Source organism: Patella vulgata, chromosome 3 (genome assembly GCF_932274485.2).
Source record: "Patella vulgata chromosome 3, xgPatVulg1.2, whole genome shotgun sequence".
NCBI classification, from domain to species: domain Eukaryota; kingdom Metazoa; phylum Mollusca; class Gastropoda; family Patellidae; genus Patella; species Patella vulgata.
Window position 1 is genome coordinate 68,014,572 of NC_065881.2, and position 16,179 is coordinate 68,030,750.

At 31.9% G+C, this 16,179-nt stretch overlaps 2 protein-coding genes across 4 annotated transcripts; one reads left to right on the forward strand and one right to left on the reverse strand.

The window, feature by feature from the left end:
- The first annotated feature begins 125 nt into the window (after positions 1–125).
- On the forward strand, positions 126–15,302 carry LOC126815690 (uncharacterized). 3 transcript variants are annotated; one of them, XM_050541560.2, is made up of 12 exons: positions 126–268; positions 1,742–2,445; positions 3,238–3,948; positions 4,681–4,759; positions 4,993–5,016; positions 8,508–8,593; positions 8,979–9,102; positions 9,667–9,789; positions 10,026–10,156; positions 10,891–10,967; positions 11,254–11,378; positions 11,878–15,302. In XM_050541560.2, the coding sequence occupies exons 2-12, from the start codon at positions 1,825–1,827 to the stop codon at positions 12,003–12,005; spliced, it is 2,229 nt and encodes a 742-aa protein (XP_050397517.1). In that variant the 5' UTR covers positions 126–268; positions 1,742–1,824; the 3' UTR covers positions 12,006–15,302. The 3 variants fall into 3 exon arrangements, with proteins under 3 accessions (XP_050397517.1, XP_050397519.1, XP_050397518.1); XM_050541562.2 differs by having other exon boundaries at positions 3,241–3,948; XM_050541561.2 differs by lacking the exon at positions 126–268 and adding an exon at positions 291–458.
- LOC126815699 (cytochrome P450 4F6) lies at positions 5,063–7,454 on the reverse strand. The gene has a single exon (XM_050541579.2). The coding sequence runs from the start codon at positions 7,223–7,225 to the stop codon at positions 5,681–5,683; it is 1,545 nt and encodes a 514-aa protein (XP_050397536.1). The 5' UTR covers positions 7,226–7,454; the 3' UTR covers positions 5,063–5,680.
- Positions 15,303–16,179: the final 877 nt, after the last annotated feature.

The window sequence follows — 16,179 nt, forward strand, 5'->3', positions numbered from 1 at the left end:
TGTTCGAGTAAACCACAGTTTAAAAAGTGTGATTCAACACCACGGAGGAGTATAAATACATACACCCCCATGTTCTTATGTCCGCGCTTGACAAAGTAAGCAGGTTGGTGCCGAAGGTAGCGCCTTCTATCACGGAAGTAAATACCTGTTAGCTCTTCATTTGTAAACAAACCTTCACCTGTTTTTGTAGATTAAATTGACAGGTTGACATTTCAAAACACAACTTGAACTATATCGCCGAGTTAATGAAGGACGGGACCTTGAAATAGTAAGTTAGTACATGTATCAGTAATATATTACAGACTTTGAAACAGTCGCAGGTAGAGAAACTGAAACCTAGTTTATAAACATCATATTCATAGCCTACAAATAGGCCTACCATCATGATGTATAATCTCCCATGACTCATGCAATATGCATAAGTCATATCTTTGGAAAACCAGTATAAGATTTTTATAGTAAGTCATATCTTAATTCTTATGCCAGCAAATGTCCGTGGTTGTATATCACCCAGATCTTTAAACTTAAGACAACTTAAATTGACATTAAACAAGTGTGCATTGGGGATACTGCATTCTCAGTATCCTGTCCCAGATTTGAAAGGGCAAAATTGGCAGTTGACGATGTATGATTTTTCGGTCTGGTTTCTGCATTGTCAGTGGTGGGGGACGAAGGGTCCGACAAGTCATTTGGATGGGATGAAATACTGAGGTCTTGTCTTGTGTACAAGTTGGTGTGCAGTGAGCACGTTATATAACTTATAAGAACCCTTTTGCAGTTGGAATTATATCAAGAGTAGGTGGAAACACCGCTGCCTGGGCAAAATTCCCTTCATAGCACACTGTATGGTGCATGACTGTCATCATTAGCCCAGTTGGTGCAGAAAGGTAGGATGTAACGCACCCCCCCCCTCCCCTTTCCTTCCATTTCATGTACAATCATGTAAGATTGGCAGAAAAATTGCTTCCTGGCAAACATCTTATCCCTTGTACTTGTACAGCAAACACATAATCATACAAATAAAAGTAATCAAAGTATTGTGTTGCCAGATGTTAAATTCCATTAAATTGTAAGATTTACATTGTATCTTATTGTTGTTATCATCTTTCTGATGTAACTTAATTTTATTAGCTATATAAGATGAGTAGTCAATGCACTTCCTTTTTATTTCGGAACTACCAAGTCATACCAAGATTTGTAGAACAATCACTAATGTGATTTAAAGACCTTTCAATTGACACCATTTCTGACATTGATGGGTACTCTAAATCTAATTCGGATAGAACCTATGTTGTAGAACATTTTTCTTTTTGTGTTCCTCTGCATCATCATAAGATTATTATATTTGCTAATTCATCATAACAAACTTTATTCAAACCCATTTTGGCATGATATGATAAACCTTTGTTGATTTGATAGGGAATGACCTGTATGATATATACTGCTGTTATCTATAATGCCCAATCCTATTACATGCTTGCTTACTTGCTAGCATGGTCATGAGTAAATTGCTCAGTGATTGATTCTGATATCAGTTTCTCTTAATGCCCTCCTTTTCACCACTAGTATGAACAGACATAAGCTTATTAGTCTACTTTGATACAATCTGTTTGGAAAAATATGGAATTGTGGGTGAGAGTAATTAGATATATCTTAGCTATTTTGATTTTTATTTAAAAAAAACCATGCTACAACATTTGATAAAGCTTGTTCTGAAAATTTGTTGTTTTTATTGAATTAGGTTTTGAATGTACAGTCGACATGATAATTCAAAACATGGGGAACAAGACTTACCAGTAATCAGTTTACACCTACTTCAACACAATGGCAGCAGTGGATGTCAACGATTTAGATTTTGATTTCAAAACATCTGATGGTTTTGAGGATAACAGCTTTGGTACAGAAGTAAAAGAAAGAACCTATCCAGAATCATCAGATTTCATAAAAGATCCATTTGAAAATCAAGATTTTGATTTATTGAAAAATTCTGATGCTTTACTAGATTTTAATGAAGAAAGTACAAATGAAATTCTAAATACTTATTCAGAGGATAAATCAAATGCTCAAAATATAAATATATTAAAGTATGATGAGATTTTTGGAGATGATCCATTTATGGACGATGCAAAAGCAAAATTTCAGAGTCAGATAATGCAAGATCACAATGGTGCATTTCCTGCATTAATTGCCAATGAACCCCAAGCTTTATTTGCAAATACGGATGAAGTCACTCCATGTCCAACTGTGAATAATGAAACAGTTAAAGAAGAAAACAATGAACAACCCATGGATAACCTATTCACTGATTTATTTACTGATGTTAAAATGGAGGATGAAAAGACCAGTAATATAGGTATTATGAATCATGTCAACAAGCCATTACCAGATCTTGCTTTATCTGAAGGTTTACCCAATGCCAGTGTTGGTGCCGATCATATTAACAGAGTAAGTAAAAATGTAGAAATATTTGTTTGGATAGTAATAACTAAGAAAGCATTATTGAAAAGTTTACTTGTTTGTTTGTATAGTAATAACTAAGGAAAAATTTATTTGGTTGGATACTGGATAGTGACAAGTAATGGAAAATTGTTGAAAAATGTATTTGTGAATCTGCAATATCACCCTAGGTGGAAGTGGACATAAAAGCCCTACTAGAAAAATAAGAATTGGAATAGTGATGACTAAGGAAAAATTGATGAAGGTGACAATTTGCTAAGTACAGCTCGCTCCCACTGCTTTTATTTCTTTGTGGACAATTTTGGGCTTAAATTTTAGTAACAAATGAATTCTATATCATTAAAGTAACTGTAATCTATTATTGACCCAAATCAAAGAGATTGTATTGTATATGTTGTGAGATATACAACAGGTCTTCTAGAACAAAGTTAATCGTAAAGTGGCAATTAGTCTATGCAGGCCAGAATAATTTGTTGTCATTAATCATTCTTTAATCATACAAATTGATGAATATGCATATTAATTTAGAAATTTTAACAAATTAAGCTGAAGCTCTGGTACTTGTAACATCACTTACTGTAAACAAAAATTATTTTGGTAGCCTACCAATTTATGAAATAGAGTTTTCAAACTTTGTATTTTAAGGTTTGTAATATTGAATATGTTTCTAGATGACCATTATATAGTAGATTTTGACTCCATGCAAAGATTTGACGGGGTTGTTTTTTTTAAAATTTAATAACTATATTGCTACTTTGATAAGCATTTTATTTTATAAAGCAGGTACCAGTAGCTGTATCAATATCTGATGTTCCTATTCAATTAGAGGAATCTGTAAATCCTACAGCTTTATCAGTATCAGATGTCAACTTTACAGTTAATCAGAAAACTGATGACCCGTTTATAGATAATCAGAAATTTGATGACCCCTTTACAGATAATCAGAAAAATGAATACTTCTTTACAGATAATCAGAAAAATGATGACCCCTTTACAGATAATCAGAAAAATGACGACCCCTTTACAGATAATCAGAAAAATGATGACCCCTTTACAATTAATCAGAAAAATGATGACCCCTTTACAGATAATCAGAAAAATGATGACCCCTTTACAATTAATCAGAAAAATGATGACCCCATTACAGATAATCAAAAAATTGATGACCCCTTTATCAGTATCATATCTCAAACCAAAACTGACCAAAAAGACACCTCAGATGATGCAGCTGAGGCCATTGATTTGTCAAAAATCACATCAAGTTTGAAGGATCAAGCCCAAGACTTTGATTCAGAATTTGATTTTGATGCACCTGTTCCTCAAAAGAATCATACTCAAGCAGCAGACATAACAACTAATACTCCTACACCAAATGTTGATCCAGCCCAAACAAACAAAGATGTCAGTAATGTTGAACACCATATAAAAAGCAGTGAAATCAAATTAGAAAATGATAAATTTGTTCCAGATGTAACTGCGCAATCAAATAATGTAAGTGTAAGAATATTATCCTCTGTTAACGACTACTGATAGGTATATATCACCAAATTTTTAAGGCGTGTAAATTGTCATATGAATCCTGAGACATTTTGGTCAGTTCTTAACAAAAGTGGTCATAACTGCAGTATGGTCAATTTAGTATCGATGGTCAAGACCCAGAATCATATATCATCTTACGTTAATTTATAGCTGTTCAGTGATTTTGAGTTTTTTAATGGAGCCGAACGTAGACAGATTTATAATAAATGACTGGTTCATTGTTTTATCAGATAAGCTTTTTCAAACATCAAAAGGCTGTAGCTGACTACAAGCAGCCGATTAAGATCCCTAGTCTAGCAGTATTGATAATGAAATAATGGAGAATATTTGTTTTGATCATCTTAATCCTTTTTAAGGGGAACTTTTGGCCAGACAAAACCCACTTTGGTGGATTCATCGTATACAAAATTTGATCTTTATATAGTAACCTTTCTTTTAGCTAATATATCACACATGCATCATGCATGCAAAAACATATATTTTAAATGGTAAGAACTGTTTAATGACATTTGATTCGTCACATAATAAAAGCAACAGTTGTTCCTTTCCCAGTAAAAGTTGGGTTGTCTAAATAGCAAACTTTTTTTTGTGTGTTTTAACTTTTAATCCAAATAATTAGAAGTGCCAAAGAACTAAATTTATACAGCATGTCTTCAGTATTATGACAGTTTATTTTTGTTAAAGATACCAGGACAAGATGAAAAATCTTTAGTTTGTTCATCAGCTGAAGCAGACTGGGAGAATATTGAAACAATCCAACCAGGTATATTTTATCCTTGTACATGTTCCTCAGATTCTTATTGATAATGTTGTGTAAAAAAAGTCTTTTTACTGATTAAGGATCCTATCACTTTATAAGCTTAAAATTTAAACATATAAATTAAGGCTTAAAATGGGTTTTATTTCCTACATTACTGTAGGATATCTGACACATTCTGACCTGGTTTGTATCTTTGTTGTGTACAATATATTTTTTTTTATTTTTACCTGTTTTAGGATTTCAAGGTGAAACACCAGCAGGTAATCGATTTCAATTTATTTATTTTTATGATGATACAAATATGATTTTATTAAAAAATAATGAAAGCATCTACATGTGGTAGTCCGGTTTATTTTATGTATTTTCTTGTGAACAGGAAGTCATTAGGATTTTTAAAACAGGTTTCTGTTTTGTAAGATAAGGTCAGGGGTTTTAGCAAGGAAACACAATAGATTAAACACACAGATTTTATCAAATTCCTTTTGTTACTTTGGTTTGTGGAAAAAACTGTCAACAAGAAAATAAATGGAAATAATTTAATATTTTTATATATACACAGTATAATGCTGCAAACAGTAGCCTGCTTACCATAATTAGAGTAAGCACTTAGCCTGAAAGTCTGCTGAACTCATTGTAATCTACTATAGGTTAATATCATCTGTGTACGACTGGTATGGAAATCATAAAACATACATAAGTGATGGATTGGCAAATCTGTGTCAAATTACCTCGGGTCAAATCGTGGAAAAATGAACATTATTTTACTATGATACAATGAAGATCAGTAAAGCACTAACAAATGCCTTTTTCAATCCACAAGATAGATTTTTTTGGTGTGTAGAATGTCCAGTGATATTAACACTAAAAATAAACAGTAATATGTTTCCTTTAATTTTTAACTTTGTCATTCTTACAACAAGTCAGTTAAGACAAGTCAAATCGATATTGCCCAGGGTTTCTTGTCTTAGCTTTTATTTGGATTCCATGTTCGGCTTTCATAACAAGTCCTTCTATTTTCCTAACTGGATGATCTGGATCAAGTTCTAGATCAAACCGGTTTAATATTTTGACTAGTAAAACTTTGATTTCATGCATTGCAAAATTCTGTCCAATACAATTCCTTGGTCCTGCAGAAAATGGCAAAAAAGCGAATGGGTCGATCTTATCAATATTTTCAGGACTGAATCTTTCTGGTTGAAATTTGAGTGAGTCTTCCCATAGGGTGGGATTGTGATGTACTCCGTAAATTGATACAGTGATCATTGTGTCTTTTGGAAGAGTTTTTCCTGAAACTTGAATGTTGTGATCCGAATGTCTGACTATGAATGAAATAATACTGTGAAGACGGAGTGATTCTTTAATGCACATAGTAAGATACGGTAATTGATTGAGATCTGATGCTAGAAGGTCATCTTTTGGTCTTCTGGACATCAATTCATCTATTTCTCTCTGGACTCGACTCTGTATTTCTGGATGTTGTGCCAAGGAGTAAAGACACCAAGATATGGCACTTGCAGTGGTGTCGTGACCCTCAAATAAAAATGTGTCCACTTCAGCTCTGATTTCTTCATCTGTCAATCCGACACCATTCTCATCTTGAGCCATCAACAAAGTATCAAGAAAATCAATATATCTTTTCCTCTTTGATTGGTTTTCTGGCATTTCTTTCTGAAGAACTTCACGTCTGTTTCTGATTATTTGCTCGGCTACTTTGTGAACATATTCACAGTGCTTTTTAAAATCTTTTCCATCTTTTGTAAGATAAAAGACCCAGTCTATGTGCAACCAGGGCCTCATATAGCGTAACGTTATAATCCTACTTAGTTCATGGACGGCTTGAACATAAGGATGATTAGTTCCCAGTTCCTGACAATTTGTGTCATAAGAGAAGGCGCATTTTAGGATGACATCTAATGTGAACAATGTAATCACGGAAAACACTTCAAAATATTCGTTATTTTCTGAAAAGTTTTTAATTTTTGAACAACAAATATCAGCGGCTTTATTCTTAATTATAATATATGGTTTCAGAATTTCAAAATGAAAAGCTGGGGTTAATAGTCTACGATTTCGAGCCCATTTTTCTCCATGACTTAGAAGAAGGCCGTCACCTAGCCAGGGCTGGAGCAAGCGATACAATTTTCCTTTTGACATGACTTTCTTAAGTATAGTCTTTACACTTTCTGGTGCTGTTACACATATAACTGCTAATATTGGTCCAAACCAAGATAAACAACTATTTGGGAAACGACCCGTCCGTTCACGCCTATATTTAAGAGCATTTTCATCAGGAGCAGGAAAATAAATCAAATGTCCCCAAAACCAGTGACCTGGATCATAAGGAAACTTTTTCAAAATGGCTGACTTCTTAAGAAATTTATAAACATTGACAGTTATTTTCATAGAACTGTAAATAGAAATAATCAATATTCCTATTGAGAAAACTGCAGACACACTGAAGGCTTCCATACTGTTCAGTTATTCTGATAGCATTTCTTAGCTCCTTTTTAAGTGATGATTATATAGAACTGTTTCTCTCAATGTTGTTTGTTAATGTCTGTACAGGTTCATAGATCAAAGTTCAGAGGTTACAATATGGCTGATCACCATTAGGCCATGGTGACTTTTATCAAAGCTGAACTGTTTAACAGCTAAGAAAGCTCTAGAGACTATGTTATCTGATTTTAAATTGATACAAAGTGTTTATATTCACCAGACAAAGAATCCTATTTCTATATTTCTGATAGTTATTTTCAGAATTTTGCCCTTAATCACTTTAAAAATTCTAATGGAAGAATATACAAAAAAGAAAATAAACAAAAGAAAAAAGAAAATAACATCAAATCAGGTTTTAAAACAAATGATTGATTATATATGCAGATATCAAGCTTGACATACGATTTCCTCAAACATACTGTATGTGTGTGGCTTTATGTGTTTATAAAAATATTGTAGGCCTACTATATAATTAGGTATGGAGTTTAATCAGGGAAATAGAAATATAGGTGTACTTTATCAGGTCACTTCATACTCAGTGTCATAATTGATCATAATTCATTTCAAAGTTGAAGGAGACTGATGAAGTATCTTTATAAATTTATGGCCAATGTGCCATGTCTACAGAATTGCAATAATTGAAAATAATTCTATGCATTTCATTTATTTATATCTAGCATATTTAAAGTCAGCTATAGCAGCCTAAAATAAGATAAGATATTTATTGTATCAAGACCTCCATGAAAGACAGCATGAATACACATAAATTTAGACAGTCATATGATTGTGGCATAGATATTGTAAAAATCTTGATTACTCGGAAAACCTATTTTTTAAATAATCTTTGCTAAATGATATTTGATACTTTCACAATTTTTTTGTCCCCTGCCTGTCTGTTTGTCACACTTTTTTGGACACAATAACTCTGCTTCTAATTGAGCTAGAATGTTCAGACTTGGTGTAGGTGAATGCCTTGATGAATTTCGAAGATGAGCATTTGAAGATGAGCATTTTGCTAAGAGTAAGCAGAAATAAGCAATTTGATTGATTGGGACATGATAACTTTAGTTCTAATTAAGTTAGATTGATGAAACTTGGTGTATAGTTTTATTACATCAATAGCTTGACTAAGTTCGATAATAAGCATTTGCTGCTCAGGGTAAGCACAGCGATAAGCAATTTGATTAGTCAAGACTTTGGGTTTTATCAATAACATTAACATTATTTACCAACTTTATTTTTTATTTATATTTAGAAACACAAGTACGGAAGTCCGGACCATTATATACTTATAAAGAAGCCTACTCAACACTTCAACAGGCTGATTATACGGCAGTACAGGTTAATATTTATTGTACTGGTACTGTATATTTTTCTGATGATGAATAATGATTAAGCCTCAGAATCTGAGGTGAAAACTGTATTACATGTAGACTTGTTTCAGTTGCAGGCCTGTATATAAAGATTTTAGTTATACCTGACAATATAAGCTCTACTTGATATCTTTGTACCAGACATGCATTGAAGATATGAGTAAGAAATTAGAAAAGTGAAAAAGGTTGTATGACAGAATTATAAACTGATATTGTCAATGACAGATGAGATGTGCCCTATATAGGTTTAGGAGTTTGAAATGTACCATACTATATACTGACACATAACATCTTCGCTGTTTAAAAACAACTATTATATAAAAAAAATTTTTTCTCTATTTATATTTCCACAGCATATTATAAAACCAACTGTGGAAAGAAATGGATTGTCAGCATTTGTTCATTTTGTTTTTGGTCCTCCAAAACTTCACAGAGATATGGTGAAAGATAGAGAATTTGCCTTCTGTCTTTCTGCAAGTAAGAGGATCAATACTTTTAATGTAATAAATATGGCAAGTTGTCAGAACAGATAAGATGTGGTTTTCATTAAACATTTGAGCTAAATTTATTATGAATGGAATTTAGGAGGGGTGCTGGATAAAGTAAATATGAAGATTTTAAAGACAGTACAGCATACATGACCCTGTGTTTCCGCACATGATCAGCTTAACATCAGCAGATAATTGTAATTATAAAAGCAAACCAGACAAAATTTAAAAGAAAAACATAAATTTATCTAAAAACTCAATCAAAACATGTTTTATTGCTTGTTTTTTTCATCTTCGATGTATTTAGAAACCTTTCTTTTGATTCTGTCCTTGTCTATTTTTGGCAGATTATTGTCCATGATCAAGAGCTGATCGGCCAATCCAGCACAAAACATTGGGCATGTAGAATGTGGTGGTACTTAAGCTGCACATCTAGATACAACAAAAGTATACAAACACAGCACAATCAAACCAAAATGGATCACTGCCTATCTATAACAGATACCGATACATTTATACACATATTTCAAACTTTATATTGTCCATTAACTAGGTTCTTTTGACGAAGCGCAGCCAAGTCATGGTAGAATGTTACAGACAATCTACAGGTTATTAACTGGTTCCAGATTTGATTCACCAAGATTTGGTTCACATTGGGAAGAAATTGGATTTCAAGGTATCATGATTGTACTCTGTATAACTGAAATTTAAAATTACTTATAATGCAAATTAGTTTGTCAAGAGAGATAACTGTGTCCATGTTTATTTTATTGTGTTTAAATAGGAAATATTAACTAATTTCACGTTAAAGTAAGGATATTACTTCGTAAATAAGTTTTTGTCTAAATTCACAGTAACCAATTTTGGGGTTTTGAAAATAGTGTGTCAAGGGAGATAACTTGTATATTTCAGGGAGAGATCCTAGTACAGATTTGCGAGGTGTTGGTGTATTGGGTTTAGTTCAGTTGTTATATTTTCTACAACATGATAAATATGGTGATATAGCTAGAGATATATATAAACTCTCTCTACATCCTACACAGGTATTTTTTGATGATTAATATTTTTTTATAACAGATAACTTGCATGTACAGTAAATTTGATCTACATTCTTACTTAACGATGCATTTTGCAAGAACTACATCTGCCTATTGCAAATCTTTTTCTGGCTTCAAATGTTATCTGAAATTGTTATTAAACATTTATTAACATTACCAGACCATAATCAATTCTCTACAGCATCGGATGGGTGAGATATTGAATGGATTAGAACACCTGCACCATTTTATAATTTAATGTTAAAATAGTTAATTGAAACTTTGTTTATTATCGTAGCAATGGTACTTGACAATCAAGTCTATTTATGCAAAACTTCAAACATTCATAATATCACTGAACATATTCATTTCTCATTATCTATTTTCTTGAACTATTATAGCAAGAACGGCTAGTTCTTTGTCTAAATCTTACATAATGTTTCTTTAAAGACATTTACTAATTTTCTGTTAAACAACACATTGAATTTGAAATAGCGAGAACAGTTATTTAAATCCCACTAGAAAAGGACCTGGCAAAGTGGAACAAAAAGCACATATGAATGGTAACATATGTCTGTAATAAGTTGTCGTTCTACACCACATTGGATGATTTATCAGAGACCAGTTCAATGTTTTTACATAAATATTTCATGAAAGAATTACTTTGTTAATTTAATATGAAATATAAATGTATTAATTACATCAAATGCTATCTTTAATAATAATCATTTCTCTTTTAGAATTTTCCCTTTTGTGTAATGGGCATGAATATATCAAGAATTTGTTTACAGTCTTTAAGAGAAGATATTATTAACAAGTAAATAAATTATATTTAATTAATAGAGTAGTTGTCCTTTCCTTATGAAATCAAATCCCTCAAATGATCAAATATTGAAGATAATCTTATTATAAGACTGGACTCCATGCATGGAAAGTCAAAGACCTTATTCTGTTTCCCCTTGAATATCACTGGCATGTAACAATGAATTTTGCAGTTATAGTTTGAATTTGGCCCTATGTGATTTAGTAACTTATCAAAGCAAATGTTCTACTGAATATAAGACAGCTTTCTAACCAACTATTGTCTTCCTCATATATTACAGAGAGATAAACAAGAGAAGAAATGTTATGACATCTATAAATGATTTCTATATTGGTACATATTTACATTTATATCAACTGTGGAAACTAGGCAAAACTATTGCAGATTCAGGTTATGTTCTTAGAGGTAAGTCTATATTTTCTACCAGTGGTTAGGTATAAACAGTGATCATCTGTAGAATTAAATAGGTAATATCATCTTGACTCTGTATTATCCAATAGTATGGAACATCTAGTGATATTATCCAATTCCTTATTCTTTATATCATTTGATCGTCTTTTAAGGTACAAATTTAAGTAAAGTCTTTATTTAGTGGTTTTAAATTTAACTTTATGGCCTTATATTTGTGTGTAACAGTAACTGTTAATATTTGGCTAATTAAAGATATTTGATACTCAGTATCTATATAAGGTGTTTCTTGTCAATCTGCTTTTGAATTGAATTATCATAATTAACTTTTTATATTTCAATAAAGTGTGATTATAGTAAGTAAAGAAGGGAAGTACACAACACCCTTTTATGGGGATATCTTTATATCAAGATTGAAATTTTATATGACTATATATTAAATACTCTAAGATTTCTTGAACTATTTTATCAACATAAAAAATCCTTTTTATTGTAGAAGTTGAAACATTTGCCAAGAAACGAACAAAAGATGTGTTTAAAAATCTTGAACAATACCAGTTAAATGGTGGAAAGAATGTTGTGAAGAGTGAGAAAGGTGAAGATTTGTTTCACAGTGTTTGTTAAGATGATATTTACTCCTCTGGTTGTCTAATTATCATAACCTTGTATAAAACAATGAAATGATGGCGTTACACTTTTAATTTCATTACGCAGGTAGCTATGTTCATATGGCCGTGTGTTAATTTTTTTATATCATATAAGCTTTGCAATAATTCCATTATCTACTTTAGATCTGTCATCCAGGTTAACATTGGTTGAATATATTTATTGATGTTAGTCTTCCAGATGGTGTAATTGTGAAAAGTACTGACATGTAAAATTTAAGTATCTATGGATCTAAATGGGTTCTTCTGGCTACAAATGGAATATATTAAATTGACCAATTTGTAATAGCCTTTTTAAACAGTTTACTGACCTTTGTTTACACACTTGACTCGCCAGTTACAGTCAAGAATTGTTTAGGAAAGCACCTGAAGTGTGTTCTTATTTGTTGATCTGGATAACAGAGGCCTAGAGCTGAATAACTTGATCATAAAAAAAAAAGAAATCCATGATTAAGCCTGTTGCAGACCAGCTAACATTTGTTGGCAGAACAATGTTTTCCGACAAAAGTTAGCCAGTGTAGGTTGGATTTTTTCACAAACATTTGTTGGCCGAACAATGTTCGGAAGATCCAACTTGTTAGATTTCAAAAATATAGTTCTGCCAACAAATCTTCTTGTAGGTCTCGTTTGCGTTGAATTTCAACAAATAGCAGAACATTTTATACAGACGTCCAATCATTATCTCGCTAACGGTCACGTGATACAGAATTCACTGACGTCGCCATTTTTGACCACGTGATGTTTGGGTCAATCATGTGACATCAATGTCAGTTTCTTTTGAACAAATATGTTGGTCAGTTGCGGTGAACATTCTTCGTTTGCGGGAAATTTAAAAAAAGGTTAGACACCAACAAATGTTAGTGTCGGTCTGCAGTGGGCTTTATGTGAAAGAAATGATTAAATGTATATTTGTTGATATTATTGAGACATAATAATTGGTTATTAATGACATTCCTTGAGTTTAAATAATAGTCCCTACGTATTATATTGTATTTTAATATGACTATTTTTGATGTATTATATACATAAATATATTGGTACATATCTACATAAAGGTTGTTTATTATATATTGGTGTTGTGTGAATTTATTATAAAATTTGTTGAATTGTAATTAGTGAAAATTGTTTTATAGAAATATCATTGATACATATCCTTACATTATTCTATATTTATTGAGGTATATAATTGACAAAGCAAATGATGTGAAGCCAGAGAAAATTTGCTATGATCAAACTGATAATTATATCTTTCAACGATTTGAAAAAACATATCAAAACCTTTTTTTTTTTATATGCTCACATTTTCATATAGACATATTATGCCATTCACGAAACTTTAAATATAGATCTATCTCCCAAAGATCTTGGTTCCTTTCGATACTGGCATGTATCGGACCATAACTTCATGGATTATGTCCCCTGATGAAACTTGATATGCATGTTTAAAACCCAAAGACCTTGGTTCCTTTCAATATAATGGTGCATATTGGATTATGCATTATGACCTCTGATTGTATGAAAAACCTCATTTTTAGCTTGTGGTTCCTCTAGATGTCACAATTATTATCAGATTTAAATAAACGTTCACATATATCACAGTTACACCATAAAGACGGTTGAGTTTGAATTTCGTGAAAATCAGAGCAAAACTGCTGGACAGAATGGCCACCTCTCGTACGCAATTAGTGTAAAAAATATGGTATATCAAGGTTGTTGGCCTTCTAGAGGCTTATGGCCCGAGACTGTATGACAAATTGTGATTTTTAGCTTTTGGATTCTCTAGAGGTGACAATATTCATCCTGATTTTAAAAAACGTTTAAATATATCACCATTCCACCATAATAAAGGTTGAATTCGAATTTTGGGAAAATCGAAATGAAACTGCCCGACAGAATGGTCCCCCTTTGTACACAAATTGTGTAAAAGTATGTAATACATGTATGTATCTTATTTTGATAAAACTTAAAATATATTTTTATATCCCAAAGAACTCGGTCCCTTTCGATATTTGCGCATTTCAGACCATAACTTTCTAGATTATGGCCCCTGATTGTACGTAAAATCGCTTTTGTTGTTAGCTTATTCTCTGTCCATCTCTTGAAAATGTGGGCATATCTTGCCTGGCAACCTCTGGTTTTAACATTGATAGTATTTAATATGACTTTAACTAAAATATTTCTTAAAAAAATAAATGAATACTCAGTAGAAAACACATGACATCAAAAGAACAAATAGAGAATTTACATTTATTTGTAACTAATTAGTTAATCAAAATTTTATAATATGCTGAATTAACTGTAATATCATCCTGCATGTACATTTCATTTAAAAGGACATTCCATTATTTTATTATTTATGAAATCATCTATATATAACCAGATAAATTAAAAGCGAAATAGTCCAAATTTATAGATCAGTGTTTTCATTACTTGACATTTAGAATAAAAGTATAGCATTTAAATTTACAGCTGGGCATTTCTTTGAAAGAGAGATGTTTTTGTTTTATGGTGAACTACAATAGTTTTTAACTCCAGACAGTACGTCTGTGTTTTGCCTTTGAGTGACTATAAATTGCTGGGATGTTGAATTTGGTCTTTAGTGCTGCAGGATTTTGTACTTAAATATAGATATGCCTTATCTTTGAATAATTTGTAATACCATTTATATAATACTGATTGCCGTCCACGTTGTCCAAGTATGAAAATATTTTGCAAAGAAACAAACCTTTGATATAAGTGCTATGTTAGTGCTATGTCAATTTTATATTTTCATGTTGTTAAATATATTGTGCCATATTGTTTAATGATGTATAATTGATTTTGTATAATTTAAAAACGAATGCAAATTTAGGCAGAATATGTACTTATGAATGTTTATATAAAGTGATCATTTAGGTAAAAACAGGTATATGTTTTACATAAAATAGACAAGAATCTCAATGTTATGTTTGAAGTCCCAATATAAAATTTCATAATTATATGACTATTATTGATCTCTGATCGGTTTTATATGATTAAAACCATTGTTTTCTGTAGTTGTTCAACTAGTCACAGATGTAGAAAGCATGTAATGTGTATACAGTGTAGGGCATTTAAAGTTATAGAAATTAGCATTTGTTTTGTAGAATTTCTAGAAGAGAGACAAAATCCGCTAGAAAGATGGTTTATGTAGAAGCATAAATGAAACTATCACTTTCTGCCAATGTTTTTAGTCAAAAATTTTAAAACTGATCATTAAAGTTTTATATGCTGATAACTCACAATTGTTATTTTATTCACCTTCTCCATTAAATTTGATGGCTGTAACTTCCATTGTTGCAACTAACCTTGCCCATATTTTGTCTTCAAAATCTTGATACATATCTATTTGTTTCTGTAAATGCAGTTATTACGAGACCCTTTAAAGATTATGTGAAAGATGACTATCTTGATAAGTTTGTAAATAAAAACTGATCTTGTTATAAATCTTACTCAGTCATTAAGATCACTAGACGGCAGTGGTGTAGCAAGGATTTTTGTGATGATGGGCCGGTATGCCGAAGACATGAGCAACCTGAAGAAATTTTGTTGAAAATTTTAGTCAACTTAATTTCCTGCCATTTGAGGTCATTGCTGGGAGCAAATTCTTGTGAAGAGAGATCATAAATTAGCTGTTGTACGGTCTGTTGGCACACGGCCCACACACTAGTGGCTCTACTAAATGGGCGATTCCCTATAACCGAGAATATGATAGTGAAGAGTGGAACAATGATAACCTAATGGCAGAGAGCGTCTACGGTGCAAGAAAATTTCAGATAGATAGGGGAGGGGAGGGGAGGGGAGGGGAGGGGGAGGGCTGTCATCATTGCTAGACCGAATGATAATATTAGTGACACGACTTTTAATAGATAAGGGCTATGCATATAAATTTTCATTCTTCACACATTTGTTGTAAATGCTGTAGTAGGAAAAGCTATCCCCTGATAAACTTAAATTTTAAATACATTAATTCAGTTAATGCAAAGAAACCTGTCAACTTTTTTTTATGGTACCTTATTGAAAGACTAATAAAATCATGCCATCATCTGGAAAATTAGACCATGCAAGAAGCAAATCAATCCTTTTAGCATCCTATCTGAGAGACAATGAATCCT

Bases quoted from the DNA above. Each gene is read 5' to 3' on its own strand.
- LOC126815690 (XM_050541560.2), top strand. From the start codon at position 1,825: ATGGCAGCAGTGGATGTCAACGATTTAGATTTTGATTTCAAAACATCT. The intron at 4,760-4,992 runs GTATATTTTATC...TACCTGTTTTAG, and splicing joins TATTGAAACAATCCAACCAG to GATTTCAAGGTGAAACACCA. The intron at 5,017-8,507 runs GTAATCGATTTC...ATTTATATTTAG, and splicing joins TCAAGGTGAAACACCAGCAG to AAACACAAGTACGGAAGTCC.
- LOC126815699 (XM_050541579.2), bottom strand. From the start codon at position 7,225: ATGGAAGCCTTCAGTGTGTCTGCAGTTTTCTCAATAGGAATATTGATT.